At 33.5% G+C, this 14,580-nt stretch overlaps 1 protein-coding gene across 6 annotated transcripts in view; it reads right to left on the reverse strand.

Moving 5' to 3' along the window:
- The window catches only part of LOC123713536 (carbohydrate sulfotransferase 11-like), a 41,209-nt gene extending 33,389 nt beyond the window's left edge, over positions 1 to 7,820 (reverse strand). The window contains exons 1-3 of one of the 6 annotated variants that reach the window (XM_045667252.1): positions 7,800 to 7,820; positions 2,703 to 2,939; positions 1,852 to 1,917 (exon numbers count right to left, since the gene is read on the reverse strand). In XM_045667252.1, the coding sequence (XP_045523208.1) occupies positions 1,852 to 1,917; positions 2,703 to 2,864 (228 nt within the window). In that variant the 5' untranslated portion in view covers positions 2,865 to 2,939; positions 7,800 to 7,820. Of the gene's footprint in view, positions 1 to 1,851; positions 1,918 to 2,702; positions 2,940 to 4,004; positions 4,245 to 6,889; positions 7,171 to 7,799 lie in introns of those variants that run through there. The other 5 variants (XM_045667250.1, XM_045667248.1, XM_045667249.1 and 2 more) reach the window with 5 other exon arrangements.
- Between the last annotated feature and the right edge of the window lie 6,760 nt (positions 7,821 to 14,580).

The following is a 14,580-nucleotide window of genomic DNA, read 5'->3' on the forward strand; positions in this document are numbered from 1 at the left end:
TTTTCGGTCAGGCACCTTTTTTGATTTTCTAAAAAAAACAAGACCTGTTCGCGACAAAAAACAACTCAAAACTGTTTTTACCAATATCTAGAATGATTCATGACGATGATTTAAGTATATAATCTGTCAAAGTTCACGGTCACGGTTGCCCTTGTGAAGCCTGGGCACTAATAGTAATAAAACCAATATTGCTTGGTTTGTTTATTATGTATCAAGCCTAGACTGAAATATCGAGAAGGCTCTCTGGTAACTCCGATAACATAATTTCGTGGTCTATTCGATATTACTCATACGCTGATTTTGTTAATATTATTTATAATATATATATTAAAACCTGCACAGCGTACATACAGTACGACAATGCCCCATCTCGAGAAAAAAGGCACTCACGTCTCTATTTATAATTGTAGTCTATGTATTGATCGTGTTCTGTAGTGTAGTGGTTCGATGTAGGAATTCTGTATCTCCGACCACTTTATATGAGGTTTGAATGACAGGCTGCTTTTGGAGAATGGTGACATCTATAGTGGCATTTAATTATTGAATGCATTTAGAAATCATTTTAACTACTATTCCTGTTTCGCTTATAACGATACGACATTCGTTAGGGAATTCCAATTGGATAATATTAGCTTAAATTTTTTGTCTTTGGCTCCTATGTTGTAGTCTGTTGCAATTGTAATATCTATTAAGTAGGTTTTGTTATTTATTTTATCAATATAAATTAAACCTGGTGAACAGTCTTGTGTGATAGCGCTTCAATTATTGTGTCTCTTTAATATTTAAATATACAAAAATCACTGTAATAGGTTTTACTGTTATTTATTTTATAAATGATCTTAAGTAGAAAGGCAACACAATTGGAATTGGTGTGGTGGAAACACAAACTGGACCCAGTTAAAATATATTATTATTTTTTAAATAGTATAATCAATTGTGTTAAAAGTTAAAGTAACTTAAATAAAATTCATAACGATAAGATAGTTTCATTTCTGTGTTGGCACATTATTATTTTAATGTGCTACAAGAAAAATAACTATGAAACGAAACTACGCTAAAATAGCAATCGAAAAGATATAATGGAATATATTTAAATCGCGAACTTCGTTTTGCCTTAATATGATTTTTTAACATTGAAAACTTTATTTGGTACTTGAAGCTACCTTTGTAGTAGTTACGATATGGAACATCTCGCTAGACCGTATATGGAGTATATGGAGACCGTAATAAAAACCTATGTACTAAATAAAAGTAAATTCTTTCAATAATTAGTTGAAAACAAACTGGTTTTTATGTGAGGTGGTTCAACATTTGCTCTCTTAATAAAATCTTCTTAAAACTTCAAGGAATAAATAAAAAACAGTAATTCGCAGCCAGCCGTCTTCCAGTATTGCGCTTAGCAACTTATTTTCCGATTATTCATTTATATAGATAAAAAGAACTTCTATTTACTTAGATTAATAATATACTAATACTTTCGTTCTGTATTAGTATCGTCAACAACATGTAATACCGTTAAAAATAATTTAAGGAATAAAATTACAAACCATCTTTCGTAAGCGTAATAGATTAATTTAGCGGAGCACAGAGTATTATTTCTTCCACCATTGTAAGCAAGCCCTTTTCTCATTCAACACTCCGTTATTACACGGTTTTAAGTATTGATGTCTCTTTTCATCACAGCATAAATACAATTTGACAAAAAGAGACGAGACTAGTTAAAAGAGTGCTTTTCAACTGAGCTTTTGTTAAGGTTAAATTAAATATGATACAGCAATGTGTCAAATTCGTGCGGAGTCGTCTATAGACTTTTATTTGAAAGCAAGTGCGCGTACGTCTGATTTTTTTTACCTGTGTCCGATAAAATGGTGTCGTTACGGGAGCGTAATACGTCCCATTTATTTTATAGAAGTCGCTCTGTAAAAGAAGAAAATTTTTATACCGAATTCCTCAATAAGACGACACAACACGAAGCATGCAAGATTTGTGATCTTAATTAAAAAGTAGAATTGTTTGGTGTAAGGCGATAAATTAGAATACACACGAGCGATTCAAATTTTCAGTATTGACAAGACACGAAATTGCATCAAATTAATTTTTCTATAAATATGAGTTTTTTTTTATAGAAAAGGCGGCAAACGGGCAGGAGATTCACCTGATGTTAAGTGATCCTCTTGAGTGAGTCCTCTGCCCATGGACACTAAATGCCAAAGGGGTTACGAGCCGTCCTTTTAAGAATTGGTACGTTATTTTCTAAGTCTATTTGGTTCAGAAATACTTTAGTGGGCAGTTGGTTTCACATGGCGGGGCAATAACAGCATTAAAAATACTCTGAGGTATGAGTTATAGAAATATGTTAGGTTATATTAACTTAGGTGTATGGGTGAGATTCACAAACGATCCTTACCGCTAAGTCTGACTCCCGTTCGTCAAAATTAAATGGATTTTGACATATGAAGCCATAGTTCGCGCTAAGTTCCTACCTGAATGTCACCTTAATGACATGACATTATTTTAATGTCATTGCTTTAAGCTTCAGATTCAGTTTAGCTTGATGGATACATTTATCCAAAAAAACGTTAACCAAGTTTAGAATCTATCTCATATTAATTATTAACCTTAAAACAAATACATAAATCACAAGCGTTAAACAAATATCTAAACTACAAACGACGGACATGCTTAAATATAATATTACTTACCTCCTGATAGAAGATACGTTTGGAGTTATACGTGAAGTTATACTGCTGGTCTGCTACCATAAGAAGAATTGTGAATGGCAGCAAAAACGCAGCGGCGGCCAAAAACGCTACGCACCTGCCCAGCCTTATCATGCCTACGTTTCTCTTGCCACGTTTATTCATCACTGTTTATTACGTCCGCACTTTAATTAATATCACATTTTAACACTTTTTGTTCACATACTCCGATGTCTGGTGCTGAAAAGTATTTTTTAATTAAAATAGGAGCGCTCTAGGACGCTATGAAGTCTGAAGGAGAGGGGTAAATAGGAGACAGTACTACCGATGTCTGTGGCAACTTTACAAATTTAGTATGGAGTTTTTGCCGTCTTAGCCTCTACAATTGTCATGTCCAAGATTATTTTTACAATCCAACAATTTCGTTGAAATTGCACGTAATATTATTAGGTTTGATTTTTGATTATACACAAACTATCAAACTTCCGATTCCGTCACGATGTTTTCATTCACCGTTTGAGCGAATGTTAAATGTTGGTGTACAACCGGGGTTGAATCTACGACCTCAGGGATGAGGTTAAATTTACTAAAAAGTATTTATATTTCAACAAAATATTGCTGCTATTTCCTGCAAGTTCGAATAATACGACACCTTGGACATCCAGACGTCAACGAAGGAGATAATTACACTTTTTCGATTAAAAGCCGTTTACGTAATTTTCTAAGTACCCGCAAGGTTGCGTTAATTATGGTTTGATTTAAATTAACATTGGGATTCTGTAAACTAATTGCATAATTATGAAGGTTATTTTAATATTTCTTTTGTAACCTTAAAAGTTACTATAATCCTATAATTATTCCAAGTTTTTTTTATTTATTGTTGCTGTTCAGATTAGGACAAAAACTCTACGAAAGGCGAGGTCCCTAACTTCGTACTGCGGTCACTCCAGTGAGCTTCAATCCTTCGGTGAATTACCACAATCCCATCTTGCGCTAATAGCGGAAAAATACTCATGCCGGCCGAGCTGGCCGGTGTACGCTCGGCAAAACAACCCGAGCTGAGCTGTCAAAGCCCTTCCGGCCAAAAGCGAGAAAAAGAATAAAAATATTTCCTACTTAAATATTACAATTAGTTATCGTAAAAATATGATTTTACAACCCGCAACGCTCTACATATGAGACAGACGGCTTTCTGTGCCTATGTTAAACAAAGACGACCTAATTTTTAAACGCACCGCACCTTACCGTTAGTATAGTTTTATTACATAGAACAAACACGATTACAAATTGATGTTTTTCTAGTACCTCTCCATACGTATAACGTAAACTTGACGTGGGTAATGGCTTCTTCTTCTTCTAGTTCCGCAAACCTAAAGTTTGTAAATACATTCGAAAGGTTCGTTACACTGGATACAAACGCGTTATAAGCTAAATAATCTAAAAAGCGGACCAGTCAAGATATATACTATAGGGCATCACCGTCATAAAAAAGTGACGTTTTTATTACCCCCATGGTTTAATGTTCACGCTTTGATTGTTTAGCGGTTGAAAGTCTATAAGTTCTTGTAATAATTTGCGATAAATATATAGCAATTTTAATATAATCCGTTTGAACAAAAACCTTATAAGGAAACTCAAATAAAATTTCAATATCTATAAAAATAAACTTTAAACGTACAGTTCCACAGGGACCGAACTTTTGAAATTTCTTTTTATTATTACTATTTAGGTTCAGAATATTATAAATATATATTTGATTGTTATGATTACTAATAAACGTAATTATTTTAAGAAAAATAAACTTGTTTGCAACAGTGGTAGTAACAAACACTTCAATAAATATTAACCGCGCAAAAGAGATGAAAACAAATTGAATTCATCTTGCATCAAAGAGATTCGTTACAAAACGGATTTTCGTTGCCATAAATATTTCCTGTGAATTTTTTTCTCACGTAAGCAACTCCGTTCAAAATACAGCATTTGCAGAGCTTTTTAATGATTATCAAAGAAGAAATCGATATTTAAAATAACTCCGTAACAACCAAGCGTGCGTTAATTTGTATGGGCTTATAAAGTAGCCGAAGCCAGGAAACATATATTCGCGTTATCCTTTAAACTTATATTCAAAGCAAGTTTTAAGTGCGCAGTTAACACACGACGTATGTAGGAGATAAAACCAGACATCGAAAAATCTACGTGTCTGGCCAAAATTTGCTTAAATATATCCGTGACAGAAATGCGTAAACCACATGTAAGGGGACGTTTTTACTTCATACAAAGTTCTTGACATGATAGTGAAGTTCAAACTAGTTAGGAAGAATGTGAGGATCGTTCGCGGAGCAATTCAACCTAAATTGCTTGAATTACGCAAACCAATCTTCTTACAAACGGATAAGGTGATTTAATATTTAACCCGGTCCCTATTACCATAGTACGTTTATAGCCAGATTCGTGATTGTATGTAGGAGGTGCATGACGTAATATCCGAATACTTCTAACAAACTTTATAAACGAACTGCCCACCTGCCACTGTAATAGAAGAGAAAAAGGGCCGGCAACACTCGCGAGCCCTCTGGCATTGAGTTTTCATGGTCGGCTCACTTAACATAAGATGAGCCCCTGCCCTGTTCTATAAAATAAGAAACCTAATAGGAATGTTTTTGTGGAGTCCCGTATAACACCTAAAACTATTGATTCAACGCAAAATCGAGGTAATTACGTAATTAGGCGCGCTTGAGACGATTTAAATCTTTTATACTTCGAAAAGCACTGGTGAAATCGGACTGATGGATTTTAGCAATCTTGCTGTGTCAATTAATTGCTATTATTATTTTCTTTATTCCTTCATAATGTATTTACATCGTATATTAGCGAATGCTTCCCGACCCATGCGACGTCTTCAATACAAAGAGTCGCCTCGGGAGTTGCGTGCGATATTGCGGACTACTGGATTGTGAGGAAGTTTCAAGGATCTGGTAAACGCCTTCTTATCATGTCAGTTTTACGCGTGTATATCCTTTCTATAACATATGTATATGTGTCTAAATGTCATCATTACAAAAATTATACTGTTTAGCGGGTTTGAATTTGTTTATAGATTTTAAGGAAAGACTTTTAGATTTCTAGTTTATAGATTTATTGACTACACATTGTCTGCAGGCAAATTTAATAAAACATGGTAACTGACTTGGTGAGAAATGAATGGATAATTAAAATAATAAAAGTGTTCTTGTTTATAATTAAATTTTCTTAAATAAGCTAATGTAAGTTACATGAGGTGTCGCGTTTTAAAAATTTCAAAGCTAATTTTATGTTACGGTATAGAAATTATTAAGAACGAGTTTAATATGTCTACTTTAAAAAAAACCTTGTGTCCATTAGGCTATCTAAGTATTTAAAACACATAAGTATAGAAATAAAACTAGTAATGTTAAATAAAAAAAAAACAGGCACTAATTGTGGTAACGTATATGAATTAATAATGCAATTTTCATTCATTTACAACATGCCCTAGTACTTCGTAGTTTAAGCTATTGTTCTTGGCATTAAATAGTAAAGAAGATATTTTTGGACAATGTCCAAGTTTTCCGAATCTTTAAAAAATGACGGTCTATTGTTTTCTAAAATATAAGAACTGTTCATTTGTTTTTTTTTACTCTTGTGTACTGAGTTCTAGATTTTGAAAACAAACAGTTTTATATGGGTTTTTGGTTGGATTTTGTTAGAGGTAAGCGTAATTAACAAGACAAGAATAAGAAGAATCAATATATTCAGCGTGTCTTCAAACTATAGAGTATAGAGCTTAGACGATATTTTTAATTGTAAATAATTATTGGTTTAAATTAAGTTTGAAATGATTGGTTTATAGAAATAGCTTAAACTTTTTAGAAGATTGACAGCGTAGGTATTTTAAATATCTTGCGAATCAAAATTGCTTTTGAAATAGCAAAATATTTGAGTGTCATTTATAATTTACAGAAAGTATATTTAAAAAACTTCACGCTAAATTCATGCTTGATATTTAAATACATCAATTTAAGTAAAATCAAACCACTGTCGTATTAGCGTTTTATGTTGTTTTATTAATATAATAAAAGAGAAATTTTTGTTTCAATAATATCTTCCCATAGTTAATGTTTATTATAATGTAATATACAAAAGAGTATGGTCCTAAATTTTGCATATTATACCTATATTATTTGTATATTAAACACGCATTAAACTCTGTACCTATTTGCAACCAGCGCTTTACAACAAGGACTGTGGTCTGTGACACAAATTAATTTCTGCACATCAAATATCCTAAACACACGGATATAAATAATTAGCACTTCGTTTGTTTATAAATACCGATTTACAAGCAACGTAACACAACCGCGCACCGAGGCAGGCGCGACCACACTAACAGAGCGCTCACTATATCGACCTCGGACCTCACAAAGTCCAACATGACAACGATTGGACTGTGCCGACACCGCAGTACTGCAAGCACTGCACTGCAGCTTATTCTTGGCAGAACATCCTGGCTCCTAATGCCAAGTATATGATTAACTGGGCTTTCTAAATTAATTCTGTTGACACGCATGCGTGCAATCCCAACAGATGTGACCTTGTTCCCACATTAATTGTTAGATGTGTGTTTAGAGGTTAAGCCGCGAGAATACTTCGATCGCTTTATTTGCTTCTGATACAGCATTTATAGATCACCAGGTATATAGCAAAAATTGCGCAGCAATAACCTCATGAGTAGGAATAAAATCTTGAAATAAATCGTAAAAGTGTAACACAATTTCATTTAAAGCTAAAATATATGGATAATAGATAATAAGAGGGTAAAAGATAATTTGCAAGAAAAAAAAATCGGCTTTCTTCGACAATAACTTGGTTATTTCTTTAATTAAATTTTTGGGTAGGTTAAGAAAAAAACTTTCTTGTTTGTAATGTTTAAAAGCTATATTAACAAAAAACAATACTTTTACGTAGGTTTTTCGAAATTACTAGTGTGTTGCCTGTGTTTTAACAATATTTAATCCACGTGGTCCTTCGCCTCGTTTATCAAATGAATATTATGCTACGAACAAGTGAACGACGAAGGCTTACCAATTACCAAGTTTTGGGATCACCGAGACCAGGTACAAGACTACAGCTTAGGCCTCTGTTGACAGAGTGACTCGAATGGGTACAGAAGGCGCATGCGGACCGGCTTGGATGACGATTACCGTAATCTGGGCCTAGAAGAAGAAATGGGGTAGATCAGTGTTTTCCAATGTAGGCCAACGAACATGTTGATTGTTTGATTCAAAAATTTATTAAAATTATTTGGAATTTGAATTTCAGTTTTTCATTATGTTTTGAAAATTTACTTTGTTTTAATAATAATTTTCGTGTAATTTCTCCATAAAACCTTTCAATTAAGTTTCATAAGTGAAAATTTTTTATATTAAATCTTTGGGGCATAAGAATTTTAGAAAGGCTAAGGTGGGGTAGGGCTCTAAAAAGTTTGGGAGACACTGAAGTAGATACTACGAAATATTAAATTTATGCGTTAAAGATAATATTTTGTAGTTGTACCCTTGATAATGTATAGTAAATAAATAAATGACGCCTGTTGTGATGCTGGATGAATTGTATCTAATCTTAACTGCCATTTATAGATTTAACGGAATTGTTTGCAACCGTTTGTCGTAACTTATTAATATAAAACAACTAATTATACTTTTTATGTACTAACCTTTTATTTGGAATACTTGTTATTCACGTCTAATTTAATTATATAAGGGTTAAATATGTTTATTCATATTATTATATGTTATTATCTTGGACGCGTTAATTGTCAAAAATTGTCAAATTTAGATTGAAAATTTGACCGAAAAGAGCACAGAGCTTTAGATTCCCATAGCCATTTCCCACTTTAAATTAAAATCTTTCACACATTTTTATTTAATTCACACACAATTACACATATTCACACACAACCAGTTTAGTTTTATTTTTTTTGTTACTTTAGTTTGCTCATAGTATATAGTAATCTGTTTGTATATTTTATATCTGCGATGGAAGGCTGGTTACAGTCCTATTATGCGCAACAAAATACCCTGCTACAATATTCACTCACAACTTCTTGGCCTATTTTTTTGCAAAAAACTAAACGTAACGCATGCATTCCTCTTAAATGCGTTGCAGTGAAAGTTATTTAAAATGTAACAACAACATTTATTGTTTATCAGATTTTTGTCCCAAAAAGTTATTATAGCCATTGCAGAAGTGTAACTTATAAAGGTATAATTTGATAACTACCGTTTTGTTTAAAAATAAGTGTTTGTTTCTTCGATGGAAGGCTGGTTACAATCCTATTATAGGCACCAGCCTCTCACAAAGACATCCTGCAATATATGAGCTTGTAAAATACAATATTTAGAAGAAGCAAACAACTACCAATAGTTGCTTGAGCGATCGACCCTCCCGAAGGTCGTGCCTTTGAATTACGGCTGTGAATGGAAATACTTTCTATATTTGTACTTGGACCTACGGTGAAGGCAAACATCGTGAGGAAAATGTAATTGACATATCTCAAAAGCGTCGATGCCATGTGTCAGTCACGATAGGCTGGTCATCTTGTCTATAAAATTAAAAATGATCGAAGAAGCGGATACTAACTGAGGACAATGTTAATTTAGAATAATAACGCCATTGGATTCACAGTTATTTTGTTTTCAACCCTAATTTATTAATTACTTAATAGAATTTTCATCATTAATCGTCGTACTACCACTGCGTAGACGCATGGTTCTTAACCCAGAATTCGTGACTTCTCCAGCTGTAGATATAATGTTTCTATAGAATGCTTGATCATACGAAACGGAGCATGTCTTATACCCATTAGTCATTAGTTCGTCAGGCAAAGACTGATCACCTACTTGTCTATAAAAAACTTATTTTATATTGTTTGAGGATCATTTTTTTATGAATATCTGTCTCTCTTATAAGTTTTGTATGCATCTGTTTTATTTCACTTGACAATCATTAAATAGAAAGTTCAGCTCCTTTCTCCAACATGAATCACATTACTACGTATCCATAAAATTGATATTCAAAATATAAGTAAAATAAATGTCGTGATTTCTTATAAGACTTTCTATAACATATACATATATACCTGATAGGTACAGAATTGCTTCCGTGGCATAGTGCTCAAATGGCATAGCGAAGGACCAGGAGTTCAATTCCCAACAAAGTAATAATTGTCTTGGGTCTACACAATTTTTTTTATTATCAGGACGTCCATCGATCGTCGACGTCTCAGTTATAGCATTTTTGAAGTGGAACTTCTTTATCGGCGTTGGGAGAAAATTTCCGTTACGCACCATCTATTTCTTGTCCCTACCACGGTTGATTCGAAGAGATTCGAAGCCATTTATAACAAAAATATATAATAACGATAACAATGATAGTAATAGTTCTAGAAAGTTCTATTACAAGTAATGAAATTCTGTAATAATCTTAGTAGTAATAAGGTAAAATGAAATAATTGCATTATTTTCATTCATGTCTATGATAATTAAAGCCTTTTGTGAAATTTTATCTAATTTAACTTTATTTAACCAATTTCTGTAAAGTCAGACCATTTTTCAAAAAATAAGGTCATAAAGAAGTGTCACTTCTTACGCGTGTACACTAGTACACGCACACATTTTTCTTGTTTAAAGGCAGTTTTTACCGCGCATCACCACAAATTATTTATTGGAAACAGCTGCCCACTGAAGTATTGCACGATCTTAGGTTCCTTCAAGAAAAGAGCGAATTAATTTAGCGGTTATGTGTGTCATCACAACAACATCAAATATCAGATGAGAAGATGAGCAGTAATGTGTCTGCTTCATGCCTCATTTGTGCGGGAACCGCATCGCTTAATAAGGTCTTTCTTTCTTTTGCTAGTTTCGGCTGGCCTTGTATGCCGGCTCCAGACCCTCGCCACAAATATTGGCGACTCGAGGTTGTACGATTGGTTCACCACTTGTCCACACTCTCCGTCTATTTAGTTGCTCGCCACATCTACGAAAGATGGACGTGATTGGAATGACAGCGGTAGCTACTATATGAGCCTAAGAGTATAATACTATTTTTACGTCACTAAACTACGTCATAATAAGTGCACGCGCATCCTTACTCGTTTACTCGTCGATGTTCTCGACTCGCCTCATCGCGTCCTTTGACTTGCACCCCAAAAGCCGACAAAAAGTGATGAAGCGGCGGGGTGACACGAGGGCATCGTCGCTCGCGTTCCCTCTCGTCGCCTCGTGGAGTGTGAAGATGAGGGTTTACAATTCCCACGCTCGTTGACCGTATGTGGAATTGGTTACTTCGATAATTAAACCTTTACAATCGGTTTAAGGATGGTATTTACAGGTTCCGGCGAAAATATTATCTTTAATGAAGGTTATAAGTTCACAAGCAGTGATAAGGATAGCACATTAAACGACATCGGAAATTGAGGACATTTCGCCGGAATATGATAAATGAATATATTTATATTTAGAACGATGATATGCCATAATCAATAAAATTAATAAATTTTAATGCTTATTTAAACTTTGTTATATTAATAGTACATATATGATTAGCACACATAAATTATTAGGAAGGCATCGGCCTCAGTTAACAAGCGATTCCTTCCAGGTAAGCATAGTAAGGAAATATAATCAACGATGGGTAAAAGTGTACCTTCTTACAAGAACTTAATGAAAAATTATACAATTACTAAACAAATCTAATAAAAATATAAAGGTTAATTATAACGTTAATAAATCACAATTTTAGGTTCCATAATTCAACATGCAAAAACATACATGAATTACAAAAGTCAGGATGCAGATGCATATGATACATTTGCAACAAATCTTTAATCTGTGTTGCAGATGTTTTTATCCTTTAGCTGCTTGCATAACAGAATGTTACGTCGATGTCAAATTTGACAGTGACATTCGGTCTGCACCATTGTAATACAAAGTCTATTAGTCAACACTATTGCCATAATATAAAAAAGTGTATTTAAAAATGTATGTTAACACAAACCTGGTAGATGCAATACGTCTTGGCTACGAATCATTCGATAGTTGACCAATTAACAGGAGATTTGAGAGATTTGTGTGGTTGAAACCTTCAGTAATTGGAGAGGCAGCGCAAGATGTTAAGGAACACTGATGGCTGACCTTCATGAAATTAAATAATTTATGATCGAGCCGTTCCATATATTGTAGCGGTGAGCAGTTCCCCTTAAAAAAATCGGTTCCTGAAAAGTTACCTTTATACAGGATTATGTATAATATTATATACATATTATTATAATGGCGGAGGAAGCATTGATTGTTTAGCACGTTAGATAGCATATCATGAGGTCTCGTATAACACGTTTAATTCTTTCGAATTTTTGTTAGTGAAATGTCAATAATAATCATTCTCGAAATATCTGCTTTTGTGATATCTCCGGCAGCTTCGGACACCATATAGCCAGTCAAAAGCCATAGTCGAGTTGGATTGGAGAACATTACAATTCTTATTTGTACCGTTGCTTATTTACTTTGTATTTGTATTTGTATTTTTAGAAACTTTAAATCTTTTAGGATGTAATGTTGTACGTCGCTCAACACGTAGGTATTAACAACGGTAATGTTTACAGTACATTTTGAAATAATATATTTGATATTTTAAATTTATGGTTTTTCTTTATGGTTAAATTTGTATTGGAGGTCTAAATAAAATAATTTACACATTACAGATGCAGCTGAACGAGCAATTTTGGACCCAAGCATCTCTATCCATCCGGGGATTTCCATATTTCCAAAATTTCTAGTCCATAGTTCAGCAAATCTCATAAGTAAATTTTTTACAGCATCCCCTTCAATCTTTGAGATTGCTGGCTTCTGGATCTTCTTCTAAGAAAGAAACGCTTTCGTAATTGCATGGCCAGGTCAAAATTTTCAAGTTTCTCCAAATTCACATAAACTACAAGTTGATTTATGACAATCTTTTAAGCTGTAGTATAGGTACGGCGCGTGCTTTTGGCCGTGGGTAGGTACGGTCATGCCAAAAAAGTGCAGGCTGCTTCTCGAGACATGTCGCACTTTACGATATCATACGCTGGTCCCTTGCCACCGTCAACGTGCCAAGTCTACTTGAACCGACTGCCGAGTTTGATTCCATGGAAGATAGGCTGGTTGCTGGTATGGAATGCAACATGTTCAGACACGCTTCTATCTACATGGAACCGAAAATAGAGCTGACGCCGATTGTAAAGCGGTTAAAAAAGCTAAGGCTTGCAAGGGTTTAGGCTCCTATTATGATTTTGTCCCATTTGGTCATCCCTTGGTCGTTGTCGACATCACAGGAGACCGAAGAGCTGGCAAAGAGACCTCAGACAAAGAATTAGTCTACCTATTCAAAGGGGAACGCTGCCAGTATCTTCGGAACCTTGCCTAAAAGGAATCCTTTTAATGATATATTTTAGTTATTATATTATATTTTTTAAGGTTCTTAGTTTTAGGTTCATCTAACGTGTATTTATTAAAATAATACTTTTTTTTTTGAACTAAATAAAATATTTACACATTTCAATATAGCATTATTAATATATTATTGAATTGTAACAACGCAACCATCAAATTGGCAGAATATGAAACGTTTACGCCTGCATGAAATATATGTGTAAAAGGCACATTGTTCATACAATAGACGCCGTTAAGTATTACTTTTTTCATAGACTGGACAGACATTTTGCCGCCAGGCTATCTGTCATTGAGTTAGGTTAATTGTTATATGGCATTATGGAAAGCTGACTTGTAAAAAATATACATTCGCAATTACTTAAATTAAACAAAAACAAATAAAATCTAATACTTAAAATGTTTTAAAAACCATATATATGTACTCAAAATATATAAATAGAACAATAAACTTAATAAAAATATGGTATCAATGCCACATCTTGTCAAAAAAAATAAGTCTGTTTTGCTTGGTTGACTGATCGAGTTTATTATGTCTACCCACATTTTTTTGCTGTTTTGTTTTGTTATTTTATATACCTACATCTGTGCGCTCTAATTATTTATCTTAGTTTTACATATTGTTTCTCAGTAAGTGAATTATGTATACAGTTCTTATGAGAAATCAAGAGATTCTTAAACCGTTAAAATCTAAAAGAACGTCAATTATCAGTAACGAAAGGCTGAAATTCGTGTTTAACGACTGTACTTTAAAATGTACATTTCTCAGGAACATTAGGATGAATTCAAACGTATTAGTTTTGTGAAACAGTTGAATCTCTGTTTCGTTATAACAGTACGTAATGATATAGCACATTCGTGAAGGGAACCGTTATAACTAATGATAATGAAATTTTTTGTGTACTAAGTTATTAGGCTAGACATTGCCTTAATTGGTTGAGGATTCATGCATGTAGTACGATACTACTTGTTTTATAATAAATTTAATTGATTAGAGTAATATACACAAATATATTGACGTCTATAATTGTACAAAAGTTCTAACAATGAATATTGTTTACTATGACCATATTACGACTATCACACAACAAAGAGACAAATTATTGCTTAAACTCGAAACTCAAAATAACTTTATTCATATAGGTAAACAAGTACACTTAAGAACGTCAACAAAAAAGATGTTGATGATTTTAAATGTACATTTACTACAGTTCGCTAGTCAAGGGCGTAAAGCGGGCAAGAAGAACTGGTAAAAAACTCTCCGCCACTCTTTTTAATCGCCAAGTCTTGAGCCGTATAAATTGTTTGAAGTTTAGTTCTGTTTCTAATACTCGAAAATCTTTTAATACTGGTGAAAGTCACCATTTGTTTTAAAATCTTTT

The sequence above is a fragment of the Pieris brassicae genome, chromosome 8 (genome assembly GCF_905147105.1).
Source record: "Pieris brassicae chromosome 8, ilPieBrab1.1, whole genome shotgun sequence".
NCBI classification, from domain to species: domain Eukaryota; kingdom Metazoa; phylum Arthropoda; class Insecta; order Lepidoptera; family Pieridae; genus Pieris; species Pieris brassicae.